The sequence below is a fragment of the Pteronotus mesoamericanus genome, unplaced genomic scaffold, assembly GCF_021234165.1.
Source record: "Pteronotus mesoamericanus isolate MK-2021 breed Mesoamerican mustached bat unplaced genomic scaffold, CSHL_Meso_final contig_538, whole genome shotgun sequence".
NCBI classification, from domain to species: domain Eukaryota; kingdom Metazoa; phylum Chordata; class Mammalia; order Chiroptera; family Mormoopidae; genus Pteronotus; species Pteronotus mesoamericanus.
Window position 1 is genome coordinate 236,278 of NW_026555197.1, and position 16,394 is coordinate 252,671.

Below are 16,394 nucleotides of genomic sequence, written 5' to 3' on the forward strand. Positions count from 1 at the left end.
GCTAGGGCCAGGGTGCTAAGAACTCACAAGTGTGAGTGAATACGTGCATGTGCCCAATGCACAAAACAACGGCTGAAGGAGTGCCTGAATCTGAGGGGGAGGGGCAGCGTGAGACTGCACCTTCCTTAGGGAGGCTGCAGAAGCTACTTTATTCATCAGGTGCAGGGTAAGAAATGCTCCCATGGACAGGTAGGCAATCAGAAGCCTAGAGAGGGCAGGGACTTCCTCGAGGTCACACAGCAGGAATACTCATATAACCTAGGTTTCTGATTGTCTAGGCTAAGGTCTTCTTACCCTTCCAGCTCTCCTTCCTCTGGGATCCAAGAAACAGGAAGGGGACCTCAGGCTAGAGGGACCACAGGGCCAAGGCCCATCTCCCAGCCTTCTCAGGTGCCCCCTCACCTCCCACCGTCCCCCTAATTCAAGGCCCATCTGCCATAGGATAGGGCCTCTCAAGGACCCAGTCTCTCACTATCCCCTTGTCTCAGGAATCCTCCCGTCTTTCACAATCTCTCTCTGCCTCAGGGCCCCATCTCCCACAGATCTCCCCAAACCCTGGATTCAAAAGTCCCCCCATGCCCTGCTCAGAGGGCCCCTCCAACAATGTCCTTGCCTGTGGACCCCACCATCCATGGCCCACGCTGTGCTATACCTCCAGGCCTTTGCCCATTATATCCTCTGCTCAGAACAAGTACTGGTGGGTTATGGAGTAAAATCACTTTCACTGAGTTCCTGTCAGGAAACCTAACGGCTCTCATAACAAGAGTCAAACTCAAACTTCCCAAGGCTGGCCATGAGGGGAGGCAGCTGCTGAACCTCTGCCTCCAACTCTCTGCTCAGCAATATTTATCTTCCCCTTGGGGGCTCTTTCCCTGGTGGCCCTGGCTGCTCTCATCACTTTGAACTTGGGTGCTGCTCCCCCATTGACGCTCCGGGGTAAGTGTGCACTCACCATCCTCCTCTGATTTCCGGAAGCCAAGTAGGAAACCTCAGCAAGTTTCTACTAAGAGCCTGGGGCTAATAAACAGTAAGGAGCAGCCAATCTGATCTTCAAAGTGTGGCTCATTCAGCTTCAGTTTAGGACCCCCCTCAGGAGGCCTCCCTGCCTATTGCTCCACTAGCCCCATTAGCAGAGGCACTTCCTGGGAGGCCCTCCTGCGGCCTCCTCCCAGCTCCCGGGTGTGAGCATGGACAGAGGCCCTTGAGGGCACAATCGCTTCCTGCCTCCTCGGATCATCCTGCACCCACGCCAGGTAAATCATGCTGAACAGTTTGTATCTTATTCCCTGGCTGACTGGCTCTTCACCGCCTCAAAGCCCAAGCACAAAATGGACGCAGACCCTGGAAGACAACAGCTGAGGTTAAGAGTTACCTGGATATCCCATGTGGGAATTCTCCTTCAGTCCCACCCAGCCTTGAAAAATTAGGCCCTTAGTCCATCAAAGGGAACCCAGACTTCCTGTGACTTCGATACACCTCCTTGAGGCTGTTCTGTGCCATTTTCCCGCAACTCACTGAGAGGCCTCACTAGAGGCAAAAACAGAGAAATACGTATTTCTCCGGGAACTCTGAGAACTGGGAAAAGAAAGGCCCAGGTCTCAGACACCAAACGCTCTTTGGGACACCTGAGGGGCCAGCAGCCCTTAATACGTTACTGTTAAATCTGGGAAGGCTGAACTCTAGAAATAATCATAACATTCATGATACTGAAACCACAAGGATTGGATTATAATTGCACTTTTATTAATATCAGAGGCCAGCAATCTGAGAAGGTGGTGGATAAAAACTCTAACATCCACCTTACCTTGAGCTTTCAGAAGCAAATTTACATGGGGGAAACGTGGGAATTTGAGAGGGGGAAATTCCTAGGGGCAGCACAGCCTGCTGTTTCTTCTGAGTAAGGGGAGGGGGAGCTCCCTTTGTTCCAGTGTTAGCTCTCTGTTAGCATTAGCATTCTTCCCTCACCGCCCCCCCTTCCCCCTAGCCCCTGCACCTGTGGTTTATGGCGGAGGAGGCTATGTATTCTCTGGAGAGGGAGAAGAGATATAAACCACTTTCTTTCAAGTGTCCTTTGTTAGGGGAGATAAGGTCTTGCAATACACCAGCTGCCTGTAAGTTGCTCAAACTCTTTGGCCTTGTTTAATTTTCTTATCTCAGTTTCCCCAGGAATTTTCCTAGCTTCTTACTTTCCCATCTCAATGCTATAGTGGCACTAACATCCACTACCATTTATTTAGCTGTTATAAAGTATCAAGATTCCAGTACTTCACGTGGACCCTGTAATCCATATTACCATAACCTCCTGAGTGTGGTACTATCAGCTTCCCTACTGCCCAGATGAAGACACTAAGGTTCAGGGAGGTGACAAGATCAACACAGCCTGGATTTTTACCTCCCCCCCAAAATCCTAGTTCTTTTGGTTACACCACCACCCTCTTAAAAAAAAATTCTCAGCCCTTTCCCTTTCCCAGCGTCCCTCCTTCCTATCCACCCAGAGCCGGGTGTCTCTACGTTCCTAGTCCTAAGCCATCCATCAGTGAGAGCCCAAGGGTTGTGGGGAGAGTTTTGCTCCCACCTCAAATACCCCCTCTAGCAACCAATGGCCCACTCACTAGTCTCCACCTCTTGAGGATGGAAGGAATAGATTCCCATGGATTCTCTACAGTCCTGCTATTCAAAACGTGGGTCCTGCACCAGTAGCATCAGGACACCTAGGAACTTGTTAAAAATGCAGATGATGGGCCCCTTCCCAGATCTGCTGAATCAGTGTTTCATGAAACCTTCAGGTGTGTCTTATGCTCTCTAAAACCAGAACACGACTCTACAGGGCCCCTATTGCACCCTCCACGGGAGAGTACATAACACCTATTTCTGCCTTTAGAGGGCCCTTAACGGCGACCCGTGACAGGAAACCTTCCAGACGCCACACTCCCGGCTTCTGGAACTACAACTCCCACGACGCCCAGAGGCGCTCGTCGTCACTTTACACGACATTTCCCAGGCTGTTTTGCGAGCAAGACCACCATCATGGAGTCCACCCGCCCCGACATCACCAGAACTACAACTCCCACAATGCTAAGCGACAGAACTCGCGTCCCCAGCGGCTCCCGAACGGCGCCACGTAGGCTCGGCTGGGTGGGTCCCGGCTCCGGAGGGGCAGACGGGGTCTGCAGGACCCAGGGCTCGGTACAGCGGTTCTGCCCCTCACGACGCAGCCATGGCAGCCGAGAAGGACCAGCAGAAGGATGCCGGGGCGGAAGGGCTGAGCGCCACGTGAGCAGGCTGGCTGTAGCCCCCCTGACCGAGAGCCGGGAATCCTGGCCCCCTGTCCCTCCTCTCTCGGGTCCCAGGAATCCAGGTCCCCCCCGCCCCAAAACGCTAGAGTCTAGGCCCCTGGTTTCCCTGTACCCTGGAGTCTGGCCCTCAGTCCCTTCTTCCCCTGGGATCCAGGAGTCTTGCACCCTTACCCACCCCGCCCAAGAACCCCGGAGTCTGGACCCCGCAGCCTCCTCTGGCCTGGGGTCCGGCCTCCATCCCTGTCTACACTGACGTGGACCCGCCCACCAGGACTCTGCTGCCGAAACTGATCCCATCCGGCGCGGGCCGTGAGTGGCTGGAGCGGCGCCGCGCAACCATCCGGCCCTGGGGCACCTTCGTGGACCAGCGGCGCTTCTCGCGGCCCCGCAACGTGGGCGAGCTTTGCCAGCGCCTCGTACGAAATGTGGAGTACTACCAGAGCAATTATGTGTTCGTCTTTCTGGGCCTCATCCTGTACTGTGTGTGAGTGCCTTTCCGCCCACTCCCGCCCCCGCCCCCGCCCCTGCCAGGTAGCACTGGTCGGCCCTGCCCTCAGCGGCCAGCCGCTCCTCTCACTGGCCTGGTCCCACCCCCATGGGGTAGCTCTGCCACTCTTCCATCAAAGGTCTAGTTCCTGCCTCCCTATCAGCCTGGCTGGTGTGACCAAATGTGACCTGAACTTGCCTGGCCTGCCAACCGCCGGTGTAGAAGGTCAGGGTCCCCCAGGCTGGGCTAGCCTCCCAGCTGCCCGACCATGCCTCTTTGCCCTCCTCCAGGGTGACATCTCCCATGCTGCTTGTGGCCCTTGCTGTCTTCTTTGGCGCCTGTTACATCCTCTATCTGCGCACACTGCAGTCCAAGCTTGTGCTCTTTGGTGAGAAATCCTATGCGCAGATGGATTCCTGGACCCTCAAATTGTGGTCTCTTGGAACAAAAACCCTAGACTCCCAAACCCAAGTGTACCCAAGCCTAGATCTACACCAGATCCCCCAAACCCTATCCTTTAATGTCTCAGACGCACCAGATGCGCCTCACCCAGTCTTAGCTGCCCAAATTGCTATTCTCCAAACCGAGAAGGAAATAAACCCAGAGCCCTCTCTCCACCACCCTCCTGTCCCTTAAACCCACTCCTCTCATCCTCCGGAATGTCTCAGCGGAAAGGAAAGCATCTGTTGCTGATACCCACCGTGGACACCAGGTGGCAACCTTATACTGGCCTGGATCTGTCCCGATCCCTGTCCTGCTTCCTGGGGTGGGATCAGAAAGATCTCGGGGCTTTTCAGAGAGGGAAGCTGAAGTCTGTGGCTCATGTATTCCCTGACACTCACCAAACACTGTTGGGAAGAAGGAGGGGCCTGAGTCCCCACTCAGGGGATGTTCAAGATTTGGAGTGGGGACAGGGGGAGTTGGGAGCAGATAAGCACGTAGTTCTGAGACAGTCCTTCAGGTCCCTGCAAGTTGTCTATGTGACAGAGGTGGGCTGGTGGAGAGCCATGGCAGGAGAGCACAGCCACCGCCTGGTTTCAGCCACTGCCGCCCCCGGGCCGGCACACCTGCTCTTCTGGTCTGCCATGAGAAGCCAGAAGTCTGTGTTGCTACGGGAAATCATTCAGTTTCTCTGTCAGCCTCAAATCAAATGCTTGGGAAATGTGCAGACTCAAAAAACACAATTGTGGGTCAGACTTAGCCCTTAAGCCACCAGTTTGGGACTCCTGGGTCTACTTGAGGCCAGGTCATGGCAGGAGAGCCCTAATCTGGGGCAGTGAGGGGCTGGGAGCTTCCTAGAGGAAGTGGGATTGAAAGCAGGGGTAAGGGCTGAGGAGGGTTGCTGTCTTGTGGCAGACAGTGGGGACATTGGGGAAGTGGACGGGGCCTCGGCATGAGGAGTTTGCCAACTATGCAAGCAGGCCTCTCTTAGGACAGCAGTCCTGAGGTTTGTGACCCCAGACTGTTGAGGGGCATCAGGGTGACTTGGGAGAGGGCACGTGTGTCCGAACAGCTGCCCCAATGCCGTCTACCCCCCAGGCCGAGAGGTGAGCCCTGCCCATCAGTATGCTCTGGCTGGGGGCATCTCCTTTCCCTTCTTCTGGCTGGCTGGCGCAGGCTCTGCTGTCTTCTGGGTCCTGGGTGAGTACAGGGTCTGGGCGGCAGGCGTGCGTGGTGGGGGCCAGGTGAGGGAGCAAGGCCCTGAACTGCCCATTTTCCTACAGGAGCCACCCTCGTGGTCATTGGCTCCCACGCCGCCTTCCACCAGATCGAGACTGTGGATGGCGAAGAGCTGCAGATGGAGCTGGTGTGAGGTGTCTGCCAGCCTCCCAAGCCAGCTGCCCCAGCCCTGTTCAGCCCTGTTCTGCACCGCTCTGCTGCTCCAGCCAAAGGCCCCCGACCCATCACAACCCCTGGGGACCAGCTTTGGAAATAAAGCTGTTGTAGTTGTCATTCAGCACATACTCTCCCAGGGTCTTCTGTGGGTCTGTGTGGGGTGATGCAGAGATACTGCAGAGATAGAGGCGGGGCTTGCGGTGGGGGGGAGGGTGCTAACCAAGATAAATAATTAAAATATGATAGGATGGCCAACGGTGGTACTTGCCAAGGAGAAGAGGGTTAGAAAGGGAGACCATGCCAGGGCCCCCAGACCACCGCTGTGTAGGATGATTTGCTAGGAGGACTTGGTATACAGCTAGACTCACAGCTGTGATTTATTATGAAAGATTACAAAGCAAAATCAGCAAAGGACAAAGGCACATGGGGCAAACTCAAGAGGAAACCAGACACAAGCAGAGTCCTCTCCCAGCAGAGGTGCACAGGCCATGCTTGCTTCCTCCAGCAGACAGTTGTGACAACACATGTGAAATGTCAGCCAGGGCAGCGCCGTAGAGTCTCGGTGCCCAGGCTTTTTACTGGGGGTGGCCACTTAAGCGCCGTCGGCTGACATGGACCAACATTCAGACTCCCGGAAGGAAAGCGGGTGTTCTGCATAAACAATACCATTTGCACAAACAGTTTAACCACACTAGCCACTCTTATCAGGGAATGGGGGGCGACTGCTAAAATCTAAGTTCCCAGATGCCAGTGAAGGGTCAACTATGCAAGCAGGCCTCTCTTAGGACAGCAGTCCTATGTTAACTGTGTAGAGAAATTCCTGGAGATGAGTTACAGTTTTAAAAACGCCTCCCTAAGGTGACGTTGAGTGAAAACCTAAATTGAGTGGGGGAGCAGCTTCAGTTCCTTGGGAGGAAGAATTCCAGGCAGAGGAAGCAGTGAATGGGTGCAAAGGCCCAGAGATGAGAGCGTGCCTGGAGGTCCGAGGAATGGTGACAAGGCCGGTGTGGCCCGAGCTGATGGGCCAGGGCGAAGTGGGAGACTGCAGGCTTCAGGGTGAGCTTTGGTTTTACTCTGAGTGAAAGAGACACAAATTGCTTTTCATTGGAATGTGAAGACTGTCATGTGGAAATGCTGACATGGGAAGCAAAGCGAGGTGATAGAGAGTGCCTGGACACTCCCTCAGTTGGAGCTGACCCCAGAGGGCTCTCTGAGGAGGTGACATTTCTGTGAGTCCTGAGGGACACGAGCCAGCCACAAGAGCTGCAGGGGAAGTGTCCTAAGCACAGGCATAGATTCCGACCTCATACCTCGTCATCAGAACTCATGGCCTCCCCTGGCCAGGTGGCTCGGTTAGAGTATTGTCTGTACACCCAAAGGTTCGGGGTTTGATTCCTGGTCAGAGCACATACCTAGATTGCAGGTTTGACTCCCAGTCAGGGTTTGTATGGGAGGTGGTGGGTCGATGTTTCTCTCTCACATTGATGTTTCGCTCCCTCTCTCTAAAGTCAATACATTTTTTAAAGAACTCTCAGTTCATCATTCAGCAAATGTTTGTTAAGTGCCCACTGAATACCTAGCATCGTTTTGGAATCCTGTCACATATGGGTCCACCAGCCACATATGGCTACTGAGCACTTGAAACACAGCAGGTCCAAATAGAAACATGTTGTGAGGGTAAAACACAACAAATTTCTAAGACATAGGACGAGGGCGTAAAATATCTCAATAATATTTGATTCTGGTTATGTGTTGAAAGGATAATATGTTAGATAAAGTGGTTTAAATTGCTTTCTCTTTTGTAATTTACTTTGTTTAATTGACTAAGTAGCAAATGTAAAGTTACATTTGTGGCTCATGTTCTGTTCTTACTGGACACGCTGGCTAAGATGCTGAGGAGAGGTCAGGGCTGAAAACAGATGAGGCCCTACCTGCTTAGGGCTCACATTCCGTGGGAAAGGCGCAATCCGCGAGCCAAACAACCAGCAACAGGAAACTGTCCGATAGTCATAAGCACCCTGAAGCCAGTAAAATGAGTTTGGGCGAGGCCAGAGAGCAGCCAAGGAAGGGCAGGGGCTCGCTAAGAGCAGTGAGGCCAGCCTTGCTGGGCAATGAGGAGGTGACTGCCCCCTGGAGGGCTGGGGGAAGAGTATTCCAGACAAGGACCAGCAAGTGCAAATGCCCTGAGGTTGGACCTACTCAATGACAAGGCCATGCTTAGGCATGAGGGGACAGCCTTAGGAAACAATGGCAGGGAGGGTATTGGGAGCCAGGTCACACAGGACTGGGAAGCTACAAGGTCTTTGAATTTTAGCTTAAAGTCACATGGAACAATGGAAGGGTTTTAGGCAGAGGAGGGACAGGGTCAAGTATGAACAATAAAAATATCCCTTTGGGGTGGTGTGGGGAGTGGGCTAGAGGGAGTGAGACAGGGGAGGATGAGCCAAACTGGGGAAGATGAGGCAGGGATGTGGAATGGAGAGGACAGACACAGATGGTGGACTCAGGAGGAAGAAGGTTGGGACTTGGTGACTGACCTGCGTGGGAGCTGAGTGGGAGGGAGCAGGCAAGGATGACCTCCGGTTTCAGGCTTCTGGCAAGATGGCAACATGCAAACCACGAGGCCGCCTGGCATCCACACTGGTTGGTCCTGGACAGTGACCAGATATGCGCTTCCGGTGGCAGCCAGCAGAGGGCGAGAACGTGCTTCCTCCAGACCTTCTCCAAGGAGAGCAGCAGCTTGTCCTCGAAGGCGAGACCGCGGTGCCTGAGGCCCAGAGTCAGGCACCTGGGTTACCTGGAGACCAGCATCCCAAGCCCAGTTTGGGGGTAGCAGAGAGCGTTTTGTTTGTCGATCCAGATACCAGTGCCATGTTTCCCCAGGGAGACTGAATCGTCATATCCACAGGGGTGGGTTGCCACTGCATCCAGTCTAGGCTGCTGGGCCTGGAGTGAATGTTAGCAAGCATCTTGTTGGAGTGACTGAGGATGGGGGCCTAGGGACCTGGAACTGAGATCTTTGAGGCAAGCAGTCAGCAGCCTGGGGCTATGGGGCAGCAGGAGGTTGAGACTCAGTCCAGAGGCCTAATGTGGCAGTGACTGGCTGCAGTTCCCTAATTCTGATGTTGAGCTATTGAGATGCTGGGACCAGAAGATTCCATACAGGCTTTTCAAGATTCAGGGTCCATGTTCCCATCCATCCCTGCCTGCATGCTGTTGGGGTTGAGAGGTTTGTTTTAGGGTAACAGAAACTGGGGGCTTGGTGTCTCATCAAAGAGACAGAGACCAAAAGTCTCATTGTCAATTTTGGTGATGGAGGCTGGTGGCTCCAGCCAGATAACTGGAAGTGACATATTAGGGATCTGGTTGTCGGCTTCTTGATTAAAGAGCCTGAGGGCCAGGTTTGTGGTGACAGGGCCCAGGGACCCATCTGTCCAGTGTGGAGTGACAGAGCCCGGGAGTTCCTGTGCCTCATTTTGGGTGTCAGGCTGTGCATTTGGTTGTCTTGTTTGGGCTGAGTATCCAGTTTCTGCTCCAGGGTAATAGCAATTGGGAATCTCACCGACTTTGAGATGACAGACTGGTGGTCACTAATCTAGCTTGGGGTGACAGAGAAGGAGATTGGGCTTGGGTGTCTAGGTGGCACATTTGGAGTTGGGGCCCTAGTTTGGAATGACACAGAAAGGTGTCCCCTTGACTGGAGGCAACCTGGTTCTTTCCTTGGGACAGCAACGTTATTGGTGGCGGCAGAGCCTGGGGTCCTGCTGCGTAATTTGGGGCAACAGAGATTGGGGGGTCTCATTGGCTAGAGTGAAGTGACAGTGACCAGGGGGTCATGTTGTTTACTTTGGGAATACCTGCTTGTCTAGTTTGGTGTTAAAAACACAGTGGGTCTAGCTCTCAAAGTTTAAGTGACAAATTAGGGACTCTTTGTCTAGGTTGGGGTGATGGGGGCTGGGATTCTAAAGTCCAGTTTGGGGTGACAGACTGGGAGTTTGATTGTCTAGCTTTCTCTGGTATCCCTGGAACTTCTTTAGGGGTATCAGAATTGGAGTCTAGTTTCTTTCTGGGTGACACAATGGTAGTTTAGTTGCTGGGTGAGACACCAAAATTTTATGGTTTGAGATGCCAGACTGAGCATTCAATGACTAGTTTGAAGTACTGTAACAGAAATTGAGGGTTTCGCCCTGGCTGGTGTGGCTCAGTGGATTACGTACTGTCCTGTGAACCAGAAGGCTGCTGGTTTGATTCCCAGTCGGGGCACATGCCTGGGTTGCAGGCCAGGTCCCCACTCGGGGGAACGTGAGAGGCAACTGATTGATGTTTCTCTCCCTCTCTGTCTCCTTCCCTTCCCCTCTCTAAAAATACATAAATAAAATATTTTTTTAAAAAGAGGAGTATTTACATATAACCTGTGCACATCCTCCTGTATACTCTAACCAAGAGTGTTCAACCCTTTGGCATCTCTGGGCCACACTGGAAGAAGAAAAGTTGTCTTGGACCACACATTAAGTACATTGCAACATGTAATCACAAAAAAAGTCTCATGTTTTCAGTAAATTTATTATTTTGTGTTGGGCCACATTCCTAGCTGTCCTGGGCCACATGCCACCCATAGGCCACAGGTTGGACACCACTGTTCTAAATCATCTCTAGATTATGGAAGGAAGGAAGGGAGGGAGGGAGGGAGGGAGGGAGGGAGGGAGGGAGGGAGGGAGGGAGAGAGGGAGGAAAATTAAGAAAGAAATGGGTGGCTGACTCTTCAGGGTTGTCTGAGACTTGTGGTCTGGTTCTCTCATTTTGGGTGCTGGGGACACCAGGCCAACTGTCTTACTTGGGTTAAAGAGACCAAGGGACTGGTTATCAAGTTTGGGGTGATGAATGACAATGGGGTTCAGAGTTTTGGTTTGGGATGAAAGACACTGGGTGGCCATTGGGCCAGGCAGAGGCAGCAGACGCTACAGGTCTGTTTCCTGGTTGGGGTGACAGACGGACTGGTCCTATTGTTTGGCTTGGAAGCAGGGGACTATGGGGTTCCTTTGTCTAGTGTGGAGTGCCAGTAGCTGGGTATCCAGACATCTAATTTTTGACATCAGAAGTGGGGCGAGGGGGTATTTGCCTAGTTTAGAGGGGTCCTGGGATGACAGAGACCAGAAACTTAGTTGTCTAACTTGTGATGACAAAAATCAGGGATCAGTTGTCTAGTTTGGGATGAAATGACTGGGGTTCCAAGGTCTAGTTTCAGGGGACTTAGAGTGGGAGTTTGCTTGTCTGGTTTGGAATGAGTGGGACCAGAACATGCTGTGTTGGTCCAGGTCTTGAGTTTGAGGTGACATGTTATGCATCAGTTGCTCAATGTGGAGTGACAGAGCCTAAGGGTACCTTGTTTTGTTTGGGATAGCAGAGTCTGTAGGTTTGATGTCTAGTATTATGGGACAGAGGCTGGGTGCTGGGCATATTTGGGGTAACAGGGACTGAGGATTTGGTGTGTCCTCTTATGGGGAAGAATCTGGGGTCCCAGGAACCATTCGGGCTGATGGACTCTGGAGGTCTGGTTGCCTAGTTTGTGGGACAGAGACTAGGGTACCTGAGTATATTTAGGGTGACAGACTGGCACCTGGTTGTCTAGGGTTGAGTGACAAATTATGGATTCCAAGGAGTAGTTGGGGCAAGGAGATTAGAGGTCTGGCTGTCTAGTATTATAGAACAGAGACTGAGGCCCCAGGGGGTACTTGGGGTGACCGATTAGGGGTCTGGTTGTCTAATTTGAAGGGACAGAGGCTGGAACCCCAGGGTTTATCTGGGTGTTAGAGAATGTGGGTCTGGTGGTCTAGTTTTCTAGGATAATGACTGAGATCTCAGAGCGTGTTTGGAGTGGCAGAGGTTAAGGTCTGGTTGTCTAGTTTTGAGGGACAGAGACTGGCATCCCAGAACATTTTGGGGGTGACAGGTTAAGGCTGAAATTTGGTTGTATAGTCTGGGTGGGTGATTGGGTGCTCAGCTTGTTAACTCGTGGAGACAGTTTGAGTTCTGGTTGTCTAGTTTGATGTGACAGAGTTTATCTAGCCTTGGTCATGTTTGGGATGACAGGCTCTGGGTTTAGCTGTTTAGACGGTGTGAAGGAAACTGTTAAGCTTGTTTTCTAGTTTGAGTGACAATGACTGGAGCCCTTTTGTCTCGTTTGATAAGACAGATGATTAGAATCAGGTGGTGAGACCAGATGTCAAAGGCCTTGCTTGGGGTGCCCTAAGTGGGGGCTACAGTCTCTCAGTTCCAGGTGAGACTGACTGCTTGTCTCTGAGTCCAGGGCCAATCCGTTTGAACAATAATTTAGTTTAGATTCCGAAACTATGGGGCAAGTCATCTAGCTTCGGGTGATAGAGTCAGGGTTCTCATGATCTATTTGGGGGTGATGAGATAACAAAGACTGGGGATTCTGGTGAATTTGAAGGAATTGAGATGCGGGAATTGGCCTGTCTCCTGTGGATGACAGAAACTAAGGGTACATTGTTGGGTGTCTCAGAGATTGGGGGTCCTGGTAATCAACTTTGGGGTGACAGGCCAGCTCAGTTGTTCAGTTTGGAGAGGCACACACTGGGGGTCAAATGGTTCAATGTGAGAGGACACATGATTTTGTGGAGATGGCTTATGTTTTTGTATCGAGGGTCTGGGTCCCTGTTTGGGGTGGTGTGACTGGAGGTGCAGGGGCTTAGCTTCATATGTCAGAGATTAGGGCCCAGGGTCTAGTTTGGGACATTAGGCCAAAAATCCGACTGCATTGTTTCTGGCAGCATGGCAGCCAGGCATCTAGCGCAGGGCACAGGGACTGGGGGTGTGGCTGTGCCCCTGGAGGCCATCAGACCAAGGATCGCCTTCTTCGGTTTGAGGTGGCAAGAACTGTCATTCCAGTTTCCTAGTTTGAGGTGCAGAGCCCAGGAGCCGGGGCCTTCCAAATGCAGCTGAGTCTGAGGCAGCCGACACCTGAGTGTTCCTGGGGTGACTGAGTCAGGGGGTTCCTGCACCCAGCCCATGGGGTCCCTGGATGAACGTGCAAAGGACTTTTGGCATTTGAGATAACTCACGAACAGAATGGGGTGGCCTGGGAGGATAGTTCCTATCCAAAGGTGTTCAAGGGGAAATGTAAGAAAACAATGTTAAGACTATATTAGATAATGGTTAAGCTAAAACAATAAAAATAATGACAGCTAAATAGGTGCCAGGAACTGCACAAAGCATGGACCATACATTATTGTCTCAACAACCTCATGACATAGGTGGACTTCTGAGCAAGTGTGGCCTGGGGTGGGCAGCCCTGCTGGGGGATACCGAAGCTGGGAGTCTGGGCATTGGGAACCTGAGGAGCTTGGAGTTGACTGTGACGTGAAGGCCAGTGGCTGGGCATCTCCACACGTGAGTGCGGGGCTGACGGACACTGGGGTAGAGATACCCGATGTGGGGAGGGTTCAGGCTGGGGGCTGAATGCCAAGCTGGGGGGTCTCTGAAGCTGGGGCACAACCAACGAGCTGGGGGTCTTTCTGGCCCTGCAGTGGGGGGCTGAGCTGCTTTTATGGGATACAGCAGGATCCCAACGGCCAAAATCTAGTTCAGGGGCTTATGCTGGTAGAGACTCACCATTTCAGATGCCAAAATCTGGGGACCCAGACACCTACTTTGGGAAGATGGGCTGGGTTTCAGATAATGAGTTTGGGGTAACTGAAGTCCTTCCTGCCAAATTCTGGGCATTTGTGAGCCGTGTTCCTGATTTGGGGTGCCTAAAGCCAGGCTCTAGATTTGTGGCCATGTGGACTTGTGGGGTGGGGAGAGGGGGGTGCTATTTATGCCTAGAGTGCAAGGGACCTCTCAAGTTTATGGGGAGTGAGTCTGGAGACTCAGCTATCTGGTTGACAGTGATCATTTGGGGTTTCGTGGTGATAACATTTGGCAGCCCATATGTTCGTTTTGGAGTCCTACTGATACTGGTTTGGGGGGCACTGTGTCTCGGTGTCCCACATCCTGATTTGGGGGTATCTGAGGCTGGGAGGCCCAATGCCGAGCCTGTGAATGACTAGCTGTGGAGTTCAGATGCCTATTTCAAGTGACTCACTATGGCTTTACTGACTGTAAGGACCTAAAGTTTACCTTAGGGGTGAGTAAGACTGTGGCCTGCATTCTAATTCGGGGATCAAGGCCAGGGCCCTAAATGCCAAATTAGAGGCAACTTACTCTGGTGTCTAGATGGAGGTTCTGAGGCTGGGGGCCTCGAGCCCTAGTTTGCGGCAGCTGAAGCAAGCCACTCAGAGGTCTAGTTTAGGGGTGCCTCCTATGCGCTCCTTAAGGTTGGGATGGTCAGCTGAGAGTCCAAATGCCAGTTTGGGGTGGCAGTGACCCCCTAGGTCACCTATGATTGACTGTGTCATCAGATGCCGCCTGGGGGGGTGCTGCCATTCATGTATATCTATCAGAAGCCTAGTTTGGGGAGGCATTTGACAGGGGAGAACTCACTGCCTACTTTGGGGGTTACTGATTAAGAGTTTGTAATGCTTATATACAATTTGGAGCTCACTAAGCCTCAAAGCCTAGTTGCTAAGGTTTGAGGTGACTGTCCCTGACATTCCTTGTACCTGGTTTGGGGTGATAGAGTTTGGGGTATTGTTGCCTAATTATGGGGGTGTCTGAGGCTAATAACCCTGGTACCCAGCAAGGGGTGACTGACGTAGAGGCTCAGACCTTGGAGAGCCTAGATGATGAGATCAGGGGGGCTTAATTTGGGGGTCTAATATCTGGTTTGGGGTGGACTAACCTCAGGGCTCAGAGGCTGTTTAGCATTTACCAACTGGGAGGGCTCCTCTGGCACTTATTTTATTTCAGGGGTGCAGAGACCAGGGGGCTGGCTGCCTCATTTTGAGGTACCTTGGTGTTAGCTGTCAGTTGAAGCTGTGGCCATGAAGGAGTTACAGGTTACAGCCTGTGGGGATCCCAAGGGTCATTTAACAGTGATGTGACTCCACACATGCGCTTTGGGGCTGACTGAGCCTTGGGACCTAGTTAAATTTAGCAGTGACTGTGGGTCCCTGGTGCTGCAATGGTGGGGAACTGGACTAAGATCTGGAAGCTTGGTCCGGGGATTAGGGACTACTTTGGGGCACCTGACTGTAGGGTCCACATCCCTAGTTTTGGGGTCACTGACTCTAAGGACACAGAGGCTTGGTTTGGGAGGCTATATTAGTTTCCTGTGGCTGGTAACAAACTGGGTTGCTTAAAAGAGCAGAAATATATTCACTCAGAGTTCCGGAGGCCAGGAGTCCAAAATCAAGGTGACAGCAGAGCCCCGCTCCCTCTGAAGGCTCTAGGGGAGGCTCTTCCTTGCCTCTTCCAGCTCCTGATGGGTGCAGCATCCTTGCCTCTGCCTTTCCGGTGGCCTTCTCTCTGTCTTCTCTTCTGTGTCTTACAATGGCACTCATCATGGGATTTAGGGCCCACCCAGGTAATCTGGGGTGATCTCATCTTGAGACCCTTCACTTCATTACATCTGCAAAGATCCTTTCCAGTGAAGTCCAGGGTTAGAACATGGACTTTTGGGGGTTACCATCAACACACTACTGGGGTGTTCAAGGCAGGCACTCTAAATTCTGAGTTTGAATCCGACTGTGGGATTCCTAGAGTTTGGTTTAGGATGATCGATCCTGATGCCTGATCAGATGTGTATTTTAAAGGCACCTGATGCTGAGGTTTCAGATATAAAGTTTAGGGGTGATGGTAGAGACTTAGATGACTCATGTCAGTGACTTGCTGAGGGTTCCTGATCTTTGTTTAGTGGAAAAAAATTAAATTAAAAAAGGAAAAGAGTCCTGGCTGGTGTGGCTCAGCAGATTGAGTGCCGACCTGCAAACCAAAGGGTCTCTAGTTTGATTCCCAGTCAGGGCATGTGCCTGGGTTGCAGGCCAGGTCCCTAGTTGCGGGCGCATGAGAGGGAACCACACATTGGTGCTTCTCTCCCTCTTTCTCCTTCCCTCCCTCCTCTCTCAAAAAATAAATAAAAATCTTTTTTGAAAAAAACAAAAAACAAAAACTTGAGTCTGCAGAGCGAGATGTCTAGTTTGCCTAGTTTGGGGTTACTGAGTTTCAGTTCCATTTCCTAGTTTCTATTGAGAATGAGGGTCACATGCTGAGGTTACAGCAGCTGAAGAAGGCTCATTTGACTAGATCACGGGTGATTCATTTTGGGGTCCTGAGGTTGAGGGTTCAACGAGGAAGGTCGGGTTTAGGTGCCTAATTTGGGGATGACTAAGTCTGGGGTGCCTACTTCAGGAGTGACTTGCGAAAATAATGACACTTATTTCGGGATGACTGAGTTAAGGCCTATCTCTCTTATCCTATCCAGTGCCTAGGGCTGAAGGTTTGAAGTAAATGGTGCCAGGGCTCAGGAACCTCATTTTGGGGTGTCTGGACCTGGGTTGGGGGTTTCTATTCGTGTGGCCTGGGGTGACCCAGCTTAAGGTAAAGATAAGATCCTAGGAGTCTCTGGTCTGCTTGGAGTTTCTGAGGAAGGGTGGGGGTTCACGTGCTTGGTTTGTGGATATCTACACGCCTTTAGCGGAATCTGAGACTGGGGCCCAGAAGCGCTGCCCCCAACCTTGGGCCCCTGCCCTGCCTGATCGTCCATTTCCGGAGTGACGGGTTTGGGGGTGGAGGGGTCCACATGCCTAGAGCACGTGGTTCTGGTGGGGACGGAGGGGGCCAGGGTGGGGTGGGAGGGGGGCACGGCGGCGCAGAGC

General features: G+C 52.2%; 1 protein-coding gene across 1 annotated transcript; it reads left to right on the forward strand.

The window, feature by feature from the left end:
- Positions 1-3,090: 3,090 nt before the first annotated feature.
- Positions 3,091-5,741, forward strand: RABAC1 (Rab acceptor 1). Its single transcript, XM_054579498.1, has 5 exons — positions 3,091-3,273; positions 3,568-3,780; positions 4,074-4,171; positions 5,323-5,424; positions 5,508-5,741. The coding sequence occupies exons 1-5, from the start codon at positions 3,218-3,220 to the stop codon at positions 5,594-5,596; spliced, it is 558 nt and encodes a 185-aa protein (XP_054435473.1). The 5' UTR covers positions 3,091-3,217; the 3' UTR covers positions 5,597-5,741.
- Positions 5,742-16,394: the final 10,653 nt, after the last annotated feature.